Source organism: Aquarana catesbeiana, linkage group LG04, assembly GCF_042186555.1.
Source record: "Aquarana catesbeiana isolate 2022-GZ linkage group LG04, ASM4218655v1, whole genome shotgun sequence".
Taxonomy (NCBI): Eukaryota; Metazoa; Chordata; class Amphibia; order Anura; family Ranidae; genus Aquarana; species Aquarana catesbeiana.
The window spans coordinates 27,523,494-27,540,850 of record NC_133327.1 but is presented as its reverse complement, the minus strand read 5'-3'; the positions used below and the strand labels follow the sequence as shown (position 1 = coordinate 27,540,850).

The following is a 17,357-nucleotide window of genomic DNA, read 5'->3' as shown; positions in this document are numbered from 1 at the left end:
ACCACCAACACTTAAGGCCCAATTTTCCGTAGAGTATATAGGGCAGGCCGTATAGTATATATACTGCTGTTCAGAGCATGCAGTGCCTGGGGGCCTGGGGGACCCCACATCATTTTTTTAGAAATTTTGGTGCGGGGCTCCCCTTAATATTCATACCAGACCTGAAGGGCCTGGTATGGATTTTGGGGGGATATCCACGCCATGCTATTTTGGTATTTTTTATCTATATTTCCGGGATCCGACAATACATTACAGCCGTGAGCAGTTTTAAATGACATTTTTTCCTTTAGAAATGTAATTTTGCTGTGGCACTGTTATAAACATGGGAAAGATGCACTACTTTACAGGCATAGTAAGGACACCCCCAGGCATGATTCATTTTTATTGTTTCACTTTAAGCATTATTAAAATCACTGGTCCCGAAATAACTGTCGTTTTTAGAATTTTTTTTTGCATTGATACATTACCTCTGGGGAAGGGCCCGGGCCCCCAAAAACTTTTTATGGCAACTTGCATATAAGCCTTTAAAATGAGCACTTTTGATTTTTCACAATTGCGTCCCAAACTTTTGCACAAACTTTTTGCCTGTTCGCATGTTCTGCTGCGAACCGAACCGGGGGGGGGGGGTTGTTAGGCTCATCCCTAATGTTAAACATGTTTATACTTCTACCTGGAGCATCTTTTCATCTTATGCTTCCATAATTCTATTTTCAATCACTGTATTCTATTTTTTATTTTTTCTACCAGCACTATAAATCTTATATTTCACAAAGTGTGATATTTATTAAAAGGAGACACTTCAAATCTCCTCTCTTTGTTGTCCCCACATTTGATCATGATTTCTCTATGCTTTTGCCCTCACTGGTCTTTAGTAATGAGAGCAATAAGATCGGCATCTGGAATAATGGTTCCCCTGCCTCCCTGTTAGTAAAAAACACCATTTTTTAAAATATTATTTACTCAGATCTGATCCCTATACATTTTTGATGCATTTCATCCTTTTTAATGCATCTCCTGCCTTTAAATCTAACACACATGCTCAGTATACTGGAAGAAAAGAACCTGAGGTTTGAAGCAGCACTGAGGTCAGCGTGAAGCGCACACGTCACCTCCTGGGTTCAGGGGCATTCTTTTTCTTCCTATTGATCATTGGTGGCGAGCTGTGGTTTGCACCCAGTGCATCCAGACTGTAGTGATTGCTCACCTGGAGCGGCGTCTTCCTTGTTTGAATCCTCAGTATACTGGAACCCAGCAAATTTAGAAAACACATTTGACAATACACATTTAATTCTGAACATTGTTTATTAAACAATATTTACCGTAACTATTCACTTTTTTCTCTTCAAATTACTGACATAAGGCAATACATTTTAACTTTTACTATTGTATTCATCTGTTGCTCTTTTTTAAGTGGTCCTTTCAATGCCTGTCGGCAGTCCAGACTTGAACTTCACATAATTGGAGATATTCTCTTTTATCACGTAAAATGATATTGACATATCTGCCGACCATGCCATGACAGAAGAAATTTTGTGTACTTCCAGCTGGGATAGAGGTAACCACACCACACCTGCAAAGTGAACATAATTAATACCAATAGTAACAGTAATACCACTAATACATGCATGTATGTATTGAATTTTTGGTCAACTGCTGTCCTCCAGGATAAATTACAGCATTTTTTCATCCCACTTCCTCTAAACACAGGGTATCATTGGCACAACCGATGGAGTGGCATGTATAGTACCCCTTATCATTCACATGTAGGAGGCCAGTATCTGGGACCCTCTTATTTTTTAAAGGGGGCTTCAATAGTCTTCAAAAGTCCCCTTTCCAACAGACACCTACAAGTACTGTGACAGAATTGTGTGAAAGAGGCTCTTCTCAGCAATATGGAGACAAGCCCCCCCCCAGCAAGGTACCCTCCCCAGTTACTCCCCGGTTACTGAAAGCTAGTAACATCATACCTCCCAAACTCCAAAGACATGCTGGATACTTGGGTCCTGTATATGTTTATGTGTTAATGAGAGATAGGGTAGATTCGATTTTTAGGCTCCTTGTGGACCGGTACTGATGTGAATGTGCCACGTGTAAAGTGCTGTGTAAATTATTGGCACTTTTTATTAAATAGATGTTAAGCCTAACCAGTATTTTTTTTTCATTTGTATGTGTTTTTGTGTTTTGCCCATTAACTTTTTTAATGTTGCAATAAAAAAAGATTAATATATATATATATATATATATATATATATATATATAGAATGCAATGGGGTTGATTTATTAAAACCGGAGAGTGCAAAATCTGGTACAGCTCTGCAGCATGGAAACCAATCAGCTTCCGGGTTTTATCGTCAAAGCTTAATTGAACAAGCTGAAGTTAGAAGCCCGATGACTACCATGTACAGCTGCACCAGATTTTGCACTCTCCAGTTTTAGTAAATCAACCGCACTGTGTACTTTTTATCTATGGCAACTGTTTTTTTTTTAAACTAGCACTGAGCAAAGTAGAAAAAGGTATGTTTTTTTTTAATTTTCATTACAGTTTAGTCAATGGATTGCATTAAAAAATAAACTCATTTGTGCAAGACTGTATCACCAAAAAAGAAGCCTTATTTGCCATAAAATTATTTATGTATTACTTTGTCATCTTAAGTAATGACAAACTTAACACAGAATAAACAGGCCCAGAGCAGAAATGTAAAATTTGCTCTAGTCTATAAGGGGTATATAGGTGTGAGAGCTAAAGTGATTAAAGGAAAAAAAATATGTAGAAATCATCCTTACCTGGCATTACTGTTTCCATTGTTGGTCAGAGAGTTTCCAACAAGAATTTCAGCACCGTTCAGTCTTTCAGCACAGCAGTCTCCTCTGTTAGTGATGGAGATGTAGGTAATTCTGTATGGTTTCAGCAAGTCCACCCTCCACCAAGGAGACAGATCGTTGTTTGTATGTGAGCAGGAACTGTGGTAAAAGTATGAGTCTTGGTTCCCATCTACTGCATTTATTGCTAATGACTGGTAGCCATGATCTACCAGGGTTAAAATTGAAGATTGAGTTGCCCGACCTTGAAGGGCAACATTCCGATCTGTTAGACAATGTGAGAGTAGAGCACAATATTACTCAATGTACAAACAGTACGAAAGAAGAGATACATGAGACATAGCTTGGGTGCACATCGGGGATTCGCCATAGCTTTTACAGTATTAAAATAGACATTTTTTTTTCTCTTAGTAGTAGATATTTACAACTATTACTGGCTGTCTTCAACTTACAATCTTGCCTGAGTATTTGCCCCTGTCCCTCCACCTAGCACGTACTCTACATGCCTGTGCTCTCATTCATAGTCAGTGTGCTATTACTTGCCAATGATTATCTGATTTCGTCCTTGGACATAAAATCAATTTGTGACCCATCGCAAACACACGTGGCCCAGTTTGGGTCGACATCCATAGATTAACAAACACTATTCTGGTTATTATGTGGTTGTTCAGCCAAATAGGGTTTCCTTTTTTGGTATGGAGCCAGGGAAGAATCCAGCAGGTGAATGTGACATGATCATTCTGTGTACTTCTAATACTGATAAAATATTTTGCTTAAAAGAAGAGGCCATTTATTAAAAAAAGAGCATGAAACCTGTATCCCCTCCACATGTATTACAAATGAGGGGACATTTATGTATGAAAGTATATGTAAATGTTGAGAATAAAATCATATACTCACCAAATAGATACGTAAGTAATGTGATTTAATTCATGACATTATTTGATTCTTCCAGGTAGGATAGATAGATAGATAGATAGATAGATAGATAGATAGATAGATAGATAGATAGATAGATAGATAGATAGATAGATAGATAGATAGATAGATAGATAGATAGATAGATAGATAGATAGAGAGAGATAGATAGATAGACAGACAGACAGACAGACAAATAGGTAGATTCTAATTTATCTAAGTATTTGCCTTTCTTTCTGTTTACTTGCCTATATTCCATATCTTATCCATATGTATATACAGTATATATTGGCAGAGTTGTCTGGGTAGGCACCATCGTCCCTAAAAGTACACATTTATTACAGAAACATACCTTTAAAGTCCCATGTTTTGCATATTTTTTGTTATTAATCTATAATCTATTTCATATTTAATTAGATACATAGATAAATATAGATAGGAGGTTGACTATATATTTATGTGTGTGATATTGCCATATGTGTCTATATCTTATCATTTTTATGTGGTTTATACATAATGAATAAATTATTACAATATTAATGGCAGTTATAAACGTACAGGACTGACATTGAGCAGAAACTCCACAGAGGATCCCCAAGAAGGTGACAGCGTGTAGAAATATCATTCTTATGATTCAGTAGGTTCTACAGAAATTCACCTAAAGGAAAAAGTGGGGAAATATATACAAAATGTTAGGTGTAGCATAAAACCATTTTTGACTGTGTATGCTGTTTTAATCTAGAATTCTCTTGTGTAGACCTAACCATTAAAAATCAATCAATATAAAACATAGGAATGATGGAGGTGGACTCGCGCTTTGATTTTTGAAATCTAGATGGTTATTAAAGTTTATTTAAAAACAGAAATATTTCTTTCAGCCATATGGTCAATGCTCATATTTAGATGGTGACATCAGCCAGCATTCCCACCCCTTTGTAACATGCAGCTGCTGGGCAGAGAGTTCCCTAGGCACAGCTGATTGGACCAGCCGCCTGCTATCATGCGACAGTTTCCCCTGAGTTTGGCTGATCTTTGGTTTATCCTTAATTGCCACTGAGATAAAAAATGATGGGAAGCTTAAAATGTTAGAGCTTAGCTTGTCTTAAGTGACAATGGTGACCAGGACAAAAAAAGGGTGAATTTACCTGACAGGGACACACACAGCAAAAAAAACTAAGAAATAGAAAAATATTTATTTTTCTGGATTTTTAACCCACCACCAGTTCTTGCTTGTAACCGAAATACAAGTTTTAGCTTAATCCCATCTGCAGGGAAATAGGCACCCCCTATAACTCACCCCCTCCCACACATTCACCTACATCATACTCACCATACTGCAATTCATTGTAATGCATCACAGCGCAGCACTGAGGTATAGCACTGTTCAGCACTGTTTAGTACATCATTGTGAAACACGTTAATAAGCTACTTATTCACTGTATTGAACAATAATTACTGTTTTATGAAAGATCTTCAACTTGCTACACAAATGTGATGTGTTTGTATAGTTGTTGTACAAAAGTCTCTATAAGGTGTGTTGGTGGTGACTACCACCCATTTGTTCTACAGTGATGTATTTTAATTAATGATACATCTACGAATAAAGTATCTTTTAAGTAATTTGTGTCTCTATTTTACTAGCACCTTCAAAGTCCCACCTTGAATGTGAAAAGTGTCTTCACAATTCTGTCAGTTAGGGATGTGGTGCCCGAGTGATCTCCCATTAGTCCTTACTTTTGATTGCATTCAATTAAAATTAGATTATATTTGTAGAATTAAAGTGGTAGTAAAGGTCTTTTTTTTTTTTTTTATACCTTCAGGTAAGCCTATAATAAGGCTTACCTATAAGTACAGTAAATATCTCCTAAACACGCACCATTTAGGAGATATTTACTTTAGCAGCTCTGGTGGTGTCACCGATGTATGTGTACTACACTGCCAATGCATAGTGCCATCCATAGAGAAAACTGTACTGCAGCCGTGACGCCCACTCACCAGCGCAAAAGTGACGTCATCGTAGCTGGGCCAGTCAAGTGGCCACAGCCGCGAACCCGGAAAGGAAGACTGAGGGAAGATGGAAGCCCTGCCAGTGGTGGCAGCACACCGCTGGAGGGCTGCGTTTTCAAGTAAGTTTTTCATAATGTGCTAGTATGACATTATTTTGCAGGGAGAAGATTTTTTTTTTTTGTGGTTTACTGCCGCTTTAAAAATTACAAATATGATACAACCTGTCAAACTGTAATACAACAGAAACAAATCTTATTGTTTCATAGTTACATAGTTACATAGTTACATAGTAGGTGAGGTTGAAAAAAGACACAAGTCCATCAAGTCCAACCTATGTGTGTGATTATGTGTCAGTATTACATTACATATCCCTGTATATTGCGGTCATTCAGGTGATTATCTAATAGTTTCTTGAAGCTATCAATGCTCCCCGCTGAGACCACCGCCTGTGGAAGGGAATTCCACATCCTTGCCGCTCTTACAGTAAAGAACCCTCTACGTAGTTTAAGGTTAAACCTCTTTTCTTCTAATTGTAATGAGTGGCCACGAGTCTTATTAAACTCTCTTCTGCGAAAAAGTTTTATCCCTATTGTGGGGTCACCAGTACAGTATTTGTAAATTGAAATCATATCCCCTCTCAAGCGTCTCTTCTCCAGAGAGAATAAGTTCAGTGCTCGCAACCTTTCCTCATAACTAAGATCCTCCAGACCCTTTATTAGCTTTGTTGCCCTTCTTTGTACTCGTTCCATTTCCAGTACATCCCTCCTGAGGACTGGTGCCCAGAACTGGACAGCATGCTCCAGGTGCGGGCGGACCAGAGTCTTGTAGAGCGGGAGAATTATTGTTTTATCTCTGGAGTTGATCCCCCTTTTAATGCATGCCAATATTCTGTTTGCTTTATTAGCAACAGCTTGGCATTGCATGCCATTGCTGAGCCTATCATCCACGAGGACCCCGAGGTCCTTTTCCATCGTAGATTCCCCCAGAGGTTCTCCCCCCAGTGTATAGATTGCATTCATATTTTTGCCACCCAAATGCATTATTTTACATTTTTCTACATTGAACCTCATTTGCCATGTAGTCGCCCACCCCATTAATTTGTTCAGGTCTTTTTGCAAGGTTTCCACATCCTGCGGAGAAGTTATTGCCAATCATGTATTGATTGTTAACACCAATGTGCCATGTCAAGGTGCAGAGAGAAAAATCATTCTTGCTGCATTTTGGAGCTTAAAAACACTACATTCATGCTCAGGTGTATCAGAAATAAACAACTCTTATGTGAAATTGATTAACTCACCCTTCAATCAGCTCTTGGTGTCTTCTGTCCTTAATTAGAGAAAAAAATAATAATATTAAACTATAAAAATATAAATTCACATTATACAAAGGAAAAACTGCTTTGAGAACACAGTATAGAGTTTAAATCAAACATTTTTTTTATTTTTGTCACTGCTACATACAGAAAAAACACAAACATGTAAACTAAAAAAAAAATGCTAATTTGAAAACCAGACACGTTTTGGTAAATCTGTGAATTGTAATTGTAGATTGATACGCTAAAATTTGCAAAGCGTGTAAAATTGTCTAATCTGCAGAAAACCATTTGATTCTTGAATCATGTCAAGACTAGGGATGAGCCGAACACCCCCCGGTTCGGTTCGCACCAGAACCTGCGAACGGACCGAAAGTTCGCACGAACTTTAGAACCCCATTGACGTCTATGGGACTCGGACGTTCAAAATCAAAAGTGCTCATTTTAAAGGCTAATTTGCATGGTATTGTCCTAATACCCCTGGGGACATGTATCAATGTAAAAAAAACTTTTAAAAACGTCCGTTTTTTCGGGAGCAGTGATTTTAATGATGCTTAAAGTAAAAAAAAAAAAAAAAAAGTGAAATATTCCTTTAAATATCGTACCTGGGGGGTGTCTATAGTATGCCTGTAAAGTGACGCGTGTTTCCCGTGTTTAGAACAGTCCCTGCACCATAAGTCATTTTTAAAGGAAAAAATCTCATTTAAAACTGCTTGTCGGGTCATGGCAATATGGATGAAAATCAGTGAGACAAACGGCATGGGTACCCCCCAGTCCATTACCAGGCCCTTTGGGTCTTGTATGGATATTAAGGGGAACCCCGCACCCAAATTAAAATAAGGAAAGGTGTGGGGCCACCAGGCCCTATATACTCTGAACAGCAGTATACAGGCGGTGCAAACAAGACAGGGACTGTAGGTTTGTTGTTAAGTAGAATCTGTTTGGAATTTTGAACGGGTACATTTTTAACGTGTTTAGCTCCAGCCAAAAAATCTTTTTTAAGCTTTTTGGAAAACATAGGGAAGGGTTATCACCCCTGTGACATTTGTTTTGCTGTCTTTCCTCCTCTTCAGAAGATTTCACCTCACTTTTTGTCCCAATGAAAAATGTTTTTTGAAAATTTGGGTTTTTTTTGTGGAACAAGGATTGGAAAGCATCAGTGGAAAGGAGAAATGTTTTTCCAATATTAACTCTTACAGGAGAGAATTTCCCTTCCTAGGGGTAGATTTCATCTCACTTCCTGTTGTCTCCTTCCGTTTGCAAGTAGGAGTCGTTTGTAAGTTAGATGTTCGAAAGTAGGGTCCTGCCCTATATACTCAGCAGAAATTTGGGCCTTAGGTGTTGCTGTGGCCACAACACTGTAAGCCCTCACAGGGCCCTGCTGTGAAATATTAGATCAAGAATTGTAATTACATGCCCCTGTTGAACAGGAGCTGAAAAATTAGGCCTTAGGCACTGGTGCTGGTGCCACAACACTGCAACCCCTCACAGACACTCTAGTTGGAACGCAGGAACGAGCCCTGCTGCAAAGTATTGCATCAAAAATTGTAATTACACGCCCCTGTTAAACAAGGGCTGAAAAATTGGGCCTTAGGCACTGGTGCTGGTGCCACAACACTGCAACCCCTCACAGACACTCTAGTTGGAACGCAGGAACGAGCCCTGCTGCAAAGTATTGCATCAAAAATTGTAATTACACGCCCCTGTTAGACAGGGGCAGAAAAATTGGGCCTTAGGCACTGGTGCTGGTGCCACAACACTGCAACCCCTCACAGACACTCTAGTTGGAATGCAGGAACGAGCCCTGCTGCAAAGTATTACATCAAAAATTGTAATTACACGCCCCTGTTAAACAGGGGCTGAAAAATTGTGCCTTAGGCACTGGTGGTGGTGCCCAGAACCAAAAATGTTCTTACAAGCTATCAGCGTGATGATTGGGGAGGAAGAGGATAATTACTCAGGGATAGTCACTCAGCATCAGCATAGGCAGTCTTTGAAGGGATCTGAGATTTCAAAAAAAATTATTCGGTTACATCAGCATCAGGTGCTTGGTAGCTGGTGGTGATCCAAGACTGATTCATTTTTATGAAGGTCAGTCGATCGACCGAGTCGGTGGACAGACGCACCCTGTGATCGGTTACCACGCCTCCAGCAGCACTGAATGTGCGTTCCGAAAGAACGCTGGATGCAGGACAGGCCAGTAGCTCAATTGCATACTGTGCAAGCTCTGGCCAGTGATCCATCCTCAAGACCCAGTAACCCAGAGGATTTTCTGTGGGAAAGGTGTCCAAGTCTGATCTTGCCCCTAGGTATTCCTGCACCATGTAAAACAGACGCTGGCGATGGTTGCTGGAACCGATCATACCTTGGGGCTGCGGACCAAAAAATTGTCTGAACGCATCAGTCAGACGGCCACCTTCTCCACCGCTCCTTCTTTGACTGACCGAAGCCTCAGCAACATGTTGTCCAGAAACAGGAGTTTGTAACCTCCCAGTCTCTGGGAACGCGTTGCACAGACCTTTCTGCAAGGCCTCCCGAAGATGTTTCATCCTCTGCTCCCTCTGCGATGGCAAGATAAGGTCCGCAACCTTACCCTTGTAACGTGGATCAAGGAGGGTTGCCAGCCAGTATTGGTCCTTCTCCTTGATACCACGAATACGAGGATCCTTACGCAGGCTTTGCAGGATCAGGGAGGCCATGCAGCGTAGGTTTGCTGAGGCATTCGGTCCGGAGTCCTCTGGGTCACTAAGGATGACATGGTCCGCAGCCACCTCCTCCCAGCCACGTACAAGTCCATGTGTTTCTTGGGACTGATCCCTTAAAGACTGCTGCTGATGCTGAGTGCCAGGCTCCACCTCCATACTGACACAATCTTCCTCCTCCTCCTCCTCCTCTTCCTGTGTGATCGGTGGGCACGCAGGAACACTGTCTGGATAAAGGGGGCCTTGAGAGCTAAGGAAGTCCTCCTCTTCCTGCCTCTGTTCTGCCTCAAGTGCCCTGTCCATTATTCCATGCAGCGTGTGCTGCAACAGGTGGACAAGGGGGACAGTGTCACTGATGCATGCACTGTCACTGCTCACCATCCTCGTGGCCTCCTCAAATGGTGACAGGACAGTGCATGCATCCCTGATCATGGCCCACTGACGTGGGGAAAAAAAACCAAGCTCCCCTGACCCTGCCCTGGTGCCATAGTCGCACAGGTACTCATTGATGGCCCTCTGCTGCGTGTGCAGCCGCTGCAGCATGGCCAACGTTGAGTTCCACCTGGTGGGCATGTCACAGATTAGGCGGTTCTTGGGCAGGTTAAACTCCTTTTGGAGGTCCGTCAGCCGAGCACTGGCATTATATGACCAGCAGAAATGCACACAGACTTTCCTGGCCTGCCTCAGGACATCCTGTAAGCCCGGGTACCTGCCCAAGAACCGCTGCACCACCAAGTTAAGGACGTGAGCCAAACAGGGCACATGGGTCATTTGTCCTTGTCGGAGGGCAGAGAGGAGGTTGGTGCCATTGTCGCAAACCACCATTCCTGCCTTAAGTTGGCATGGCGTCAACCACCTCTGAACCTGCCCCTGCAGAGCTGACAGAACCTCTGCCCCAGTGTGGCTCCTGTCCCCCAAGCACACCAGCTCAAGCACCGCATGGCATCTTTTGGCCTGCGTATTTGCGTAGCCCCTTGAACGACTACGGAGCACCGCTGGTTTCGAGGAAGAGGCCATGGAGGAAGAAGAAGAGGAGGGGGTGGAGGAGAGAGGTGTGTCACAATCATTAGCATTTTGGAGGCGTGGTGGCGGAACAACCTCCAACACTACTGCACCTTGTCCTGCATCCTTCCCAGCTGCCAGCAGAGTCACCCAATGCGCCGTGAAACTCAGGTAACATCCCTGTCCATGCCTGCTGGACCATGAGTCAGCGGTAATATGCACCTTACCGCTGACCGCCCTGTCCAGCGAGGCATGGACATTGCCTTCCACATGCCGGTAGAGAGCCGGAATCGCCTTCCGTGAGAAAAAGTGGTGTTTGGGTACCTGCCACTGAGGAACCGCACATTCCACAAACTCACGGAAGGGGGCAGAGTCTACCAACTGAAAAGGCAGCAGTTGAAGTGCTAGCAATTTTGCCAAGCTAGCATTCAACCGCTGGGCATGTGGATGGCTGGGAGCAAACTTCTTTCGGCGGTGCAGCAGCTGGGGCAGGGAAATTTGCCTGGTACAATCTGACGTCGGTGTACCAAAAGCAGATTGCCCACAAGTACTTGGCTGTGACACACCTAATTCTACACCTTCATTCCTCTCAGTGCAGGTCTCAGAGAGGACTGAAGGTCTAGTGGGGTTGGAAATCTCAGCTGATGAGGAGCAAGGAGATGTCCTCTTTGTTCTTTGGTGTGGGTCTTTTAGATACGCTTGCCAACGAACTGCATGGCAGGTCAACATATGTCTGGTCAAGCATGTGGTACCCAAGCGGGAGATGTTTTGGCCACGTGAGATACGCTTGAGACATATGTTGCAAATAGCAGCGGTGCGATCTGATGCACTCGTCTCAAAAAAGGCCCACACCAAAGAACTTTTTGAATAACGCGCAGAGACTGCAGCGGAGCTTTGGGGTGTGATGCAGTCAATGTGCTGCCCTTAGGCTGGCCCCTGGAGGGCATCCTGCCTCGTTGGTGATGTGCCGCCTCCTCCTCCTCCTCCTCCTCTCTCCTATCAGGCACCCACGTTGAGTCAGTGACCTCATCATCCCCTCCCTCCTCATCACTGGAGCAAACCTGGCAGTATGCTGCAGCAGGGGGAGCATGACTGCCAGATTGCTGTCCTTCTTGGGCACCCCCTCTGTCCGTGCTCATGTTACTGCCTTCATCGAGCTCAGTATCATCATCAGAGCCTTCCAAACGCTGGACATCCTCCTGGAGCATGTACCCAACACTGTGGTCAAACAGTTCATGGGACTCCTCAGGAGGACATGGTGGAGCTAGGGAAGGAGTCACTGATGACATTGAGCCGAGGGAAGAGGCCGCTGCTTTGCCAGACAAAGCACCCTGGGCATGGGTGAGAGAGGATGAGGAGGATGAGGACGGCTTGGTCATCCACTCGACCAAGTCTTCCGCATGTTGCGGCTCAACACGGCCAGCTGCCGAAAAAAAGGCCAAGCGTGTCCCATGGCCACGTGCTGATGAGGATGCACCGTCTCCACGACCAGCACTAGACACAGAGCCTGCTTGCCCTCTCTTATTGGCTTGTGACTGTCTGCCTCTCCTTCTTGGCCTTCCAGACATACTAATGACCTGTAGCTGCACTAAGCTGGGATATATATATATATATATATATATATATATATATATATATATATATATATGTACTGATACTGCAGCTAGCAAAATCAACTGCCTGCCTGTAGTATGAGAACACCACCAACCTTCTACAGGTAGCTTTAGCTGAACACTGTGAGGTGGACGCACCCCACTAACTTGTAGGTTTAGCTGAACACTCTGAGCAGGACGCACTGCACTAACTGTAAATAGTCTAGCTGCCTGACTGTGGTACTAATAGGATCAAAAGAACACCAGCAATTTTCTTCAGGTAGCTGTATTTACTGTAACAAGACAAGCCTGCCTGTCAGTAAGAAGATAACAGGAACGGATCTAGCTGAACACTGTGAGCAGGACGCACTGCACTAAATGTAAATAGTCTAGCTGCCTGACCGTGGTACTAATAGGATCAAAAGAACACCAGCAATTTTCTTCAGGTAGCTGTATTTACTGTAACAAGACAAGCCTGCCTGTCAGTAAGAAGATAACAGGAACGGATCTAGCTGAACACTGTGAGCAGGACGCACTGCACTAAATGTAAATAGTCTAGCTGCCTGACCGTGGTACTAATAGGATCAAAAGAACACCAGTAATTTTTTTTAGGTAGCTGTAAATACTGTAACAAGACAAGCCTGCCTGTCAGTAGGAAGATAACAGGAACGGATCTAGCTGAACACTGTGAGCAGGACGCACTGCACTAAATGTAAATAGTCTAGCTGCCTGACCGTGGTACTAATAGGATCAAAAGAACACCAGTAATTTTCTTCAGGTAGCTTTATATACTGTAACAAGACAAGCCTGCCTGTCAGTAGGAAGATAACAGGAACGGATCTAGCTGAACACTGTGAGCAGGATGCACTGCACTAAATGTAAATAGTCTAGCTGCCTGACCGTGGTACTAATAGGATCAAAAGAACACCAGTAATTTTCTTTAGGTAGCTGTAAATACTGTAACAAGACAAGCCTGCCTGTCAGTAGGAAGATAACAGGAATGGATCTAGCTGAACACTGTGAGCAGGACGCACTGCACTAAATGTAAATAGTCTAGCTGCCTGACCGTGGTACTAATAGGATCAAAAGAACACCAGTAATTTTTTTTAGGTAGCTGTAAATACTGTAACAAGACAAGCCTGCCTGTCAGTAGGAAGATAACAGGAACGGATCTAGCTGAACACTGTGAGCAGGACGCACTGCACTAAATGTAAATAGTCTAGCTGCCTGACCGTGGTACTAATAGGATCAAAAGAACACCAGTAATTTTCTTCAGGTAGCTTTATAAACTGTAACAAGACAAGCCTGCCTGTCAGTAGGAAGATAACAGGAACGGATCTAGCTGAACACTGTGAGCAGGATGCACTGCACTAAATGTAAATAGTCTAGCTGCCTGACCGTGGTACTAATAGGATCAAAAGAACACCAGTAATTTTCTTTAGGTAGCTGTAAATACTGTAACAAGACAAGCCTGCCTGTCAGTAGGAAGATAACAGGAACGGATCTAGCTGAACACTGTGAGCAGGACGCACTGCACTAAATGTAAATAGTCTAGCTGCCTGACCATGGTACTAATAGGATCAAAAGAACACCAGTAATTTTCTTCAGGTAGCTGTATATACTGTAACAAGACAAGCCTGCCTGTCAGTAGGAAGATAACAGGAACGGATCTAGCTGAACACTGTGAGCAGGACACACTGCACTAAATGTAAATAGTCTAGAAGATAACAGGAAGGGATCTAGCTAAACTGAATACAGTGTATATATATATATATATGCAACACCTGGGATGCATATATATACACAATACACTTTAAGTGCAGCTAACTGACTGACTGTCCTGCCTAATCTAGCTAACTCAAATGAAATGACACTGTCTCTCTCTCTCTCTATCTCTCAGCACACCGGTACACACTGCACAGGGCCGCCGTGCAGGCGGCCTTATATAGTGTGGGGCGTGTACTAAATCCCCTGAGCCATAATTGGCCAAAGCCTCCTTGGCTTTGGCCAATTACGGCTCTCTGTTCAGGCGGCGCTGTGATTGGCCAAGCATGCGGGTCATAGTGCATGCTTGGCCAATCATCAGCAAGCAATGCACTACGATGCCGCAGTGAATTATGGGCCTTGACGCGCCACACGAATTTGGCGCGAACGGCCCATATCGTTCGCAATTCGGCGAATGACCGAACAGCCGATGTTCGAGTCGAACATGGGTTTGACTCGAACACGAAGCTCATCCCTAGTCAAGACTCATAATGTGCTGGATTTATAAACTATGTGAATCAGCAGATGTACAGGAAAATATAATAATACTAATAATAATATTATTATTAAGAAGAAGAACATATTAAATTAATAATAAAATGTTTAAAATTTAAACAATGTAGTATAATGATGAGAACATACTTTAGAAAGGATAGCTTTCTGCTATAAAAATCCTCTATTGTGATTGCAAATAGATGTCTACTATTTATAGTAGAATAAGAGGAACAATCTCATACATTTGTAGGTTTAGATAAGAACACACCACCATTTTTTTCTGTTATGGGGCAATTATTGTCAATTGATTTCTGTAGATATGCTATCTTTCAGCACAGGAAACCAAATAGCTGATAACATAACTCAGTGATATGCATTAATACTGTATATAGAACATAGAAAAAAATACATAGCACACATACAATGCACATTATTAATATTGTAAAGGGACACTGTATCGCTTCTGTAAATTATAATCTTATTAGGATTTATTATCACCGTTTGATGATCATATCAATAGAGGGCAGGTTGAGAGCATGAAGGATGCAGAATCCATAGCTGGGTCCATCCCATTAAGACCATAAGGTAAATTGTCTCTGAAGGTTCTCATTTATCTGGGCCATGGTTTATCTATTGGTAGTTAGCCACATCCATCTGGCTTTGATCTGTAATTTTCGTTTCAATATCACTTTATTAAAGAATTTTTCCATGAAAAGGAATACAACAACTACAAAGAAAAGATTGCAATAGACAGAAAATACTTTCAATCAAATGGTTTAGTAAAGTTTTAGAATACAAATATTTAGGTCAAAGGAGATTACCCAGCAACTATATAAACAACAAACAACTAATGCCCTGTACACACGATCGGACATTGATCGGACATTCCGACAACAAAATCCATGGATTTTTTCCGACGGATGTTGGCTCAAACTTGTCTTGCATACACACGGTCACACAAAGTTGTCAGAAAATCCGATCGTTCTGAACGTGGTGACGTAAAACATGTACGTCGGGACTATAAACGGGGCAGTAGCCAATAGCTTTCGTCTCTTTATTTATTCTGAGCATGCGTGGCACTTTGTGCGTCGGATTTGTGTACACACGATCGGAATTTCTGACAACGGATTTTGTTGTCGGAAAATTTTATAGCCTGCTCTCAAACTTTGTGTGTCGGAAATTCCGATGGAAAATATGTGATGGAGCCTACACATGGTCGGAATTTCCGACAACAAGGTCCTATCACACATTTTCCGTCGGAAAATCCGACCGTGTGTACAGGGCATTAGTCGGAGCTGAAGATCCCGTACGCCTCTCCGGGACGCCGACTCCCAATTTACATATACATAGTTGGTGAGGTTGAATAAAGACAACAGTCCATCCAGTTCAACCTGCGTAGGTGTGTGTACGCGTGTGTGTAGAAAAATCACTTCTCATATCCACGTGTATTGTTTTCGCTAAGATACACATCCAAGAGTCTTTTAAAACTATCCATACTGCCTGCCAACACTACCGATTGTAGAAGAGCATTCCATATCCTTACCGCCCTGACAGTGAAAATTCACTGTCACCATGATCATTTACAAGTGTCACCAGCGATGATGACATTTACCCAACAAAAGAAGCCTGCAATGAGCTGGTATTGAAGTTGAAGGAAAGTTGAAGGAACAGAATGTGACATCAATGACGCACTTATTGGTGGAAACGCATATGCTAAGTGCCAGGATGAAGGAGGTAACAGCGTAACAGTATCAGGAGTTGACATTGTGATGAACCATAAACTTCAGGAAACTGGTTTCTCAAAGGATGCAGTCAAACAATATATTAAAGATTATATGAAAGCAATTAAAAGTCAGAATAATCCTGGAGGAGTGCAGCCTTTTATGATTGGAGCAGCAGAAAAAGAAATTCTTGGAAGCATCAAAAACTTGCAGTTTTTCACAAAATAATGAATGGACTCAGAGGGTATGGTGGGCTTTTTAGATTACCGTGAGGATGGTATAACCCTCTTCATGACTTTCTTCATAGATGGCTTGGAAATTGAAAAATGTTAACCATTTGGATCTTTTGATGCAACCAACTACTGCTGATTTCCATTCATACCACAGCAGGTCTAAAGAGGAGTTCCAATCTGTAAAAAAAATCAAAATAAAATATAATTCAGCAGCTACAAATACTGTAGCTGCTGACTTTTAATATAATGACACTTACCTGTCCAGGGATCCCGCGATGTCTGCAACTCTAGCCGATTCATCAATCGGCTTCAGATGCAGGCACCAGCATCTGTAGTAAGGGAAACAGGAAGTAAAGCCTTGCGGCTTCACAGCCTGTTTCTTACTGCGCATGCGCGAGTCGCACTGTGCTTTCTGAATGATTCCACCAGCTTCTGGGACCTCTGCGTATCCCAGAAGGCAGCGTGGGGAAGGAGGAGGGGCCGAAAATTACGTATTTCGCCGTGCGGCGATCTTACAAGGAAGTGGGAGTGGGTTCCTGTCAAAACCCCCCTCCCCCCAAAAAAGTGCCAAATGTGGCAGTGAAGGGGGGGGTATGAACAAGTGCAGCTTCCCCCTTTGGGTGGAGCTCTGCTTTAAATTCTTATGACCAACTCAAACTAGACTGGTATCATCAAGCTTCATTTATTTCAACCCTAAATTATTGGAGTGGAGACATATTTTTAAACATATTTTTTAAACCTTTAAATACATCAAGGGGGTGAATAAGGTTCAGAAGGGCAGTTTTTTCAAC

General features: G+C 42.4%; 1 protein-coding gene and 1 pseudogene across 1 annotated transcript in view; one reads left to right on the top strand and one right to left on the bottom strand.

The window, feature by feature from the left end:
- Positions 1-1,419: 1,419 nt before the first annotated feature.
- Positions 1,420-17,357, bottom strand: part of LOC141141138 (fucolectin-like) — an 80,621-nt gene continuing 64,683 nt past the window's right edge. Inside the window, exons 2-3 of the mRNA XM_073628844.1 lie at positions 2,785-3,085; positions 1,420-1,570 (exon numbers count right to left, since the gene is read on the bottom strand). Of these exons, the coding sequence (XP_073484945.1) occupies positions 1,420-1,570; positions 2,785-3,085 (452 nt within the window). The remainder of the gene's footprint in view (positions 1,571-2,784; positions 3,086-17,357) is intronic.
- LOC141140341 (translationally-controlled tumor protein homolog) lies at positions 5,680-16,715 on the top strand (annotated as a pseudogene).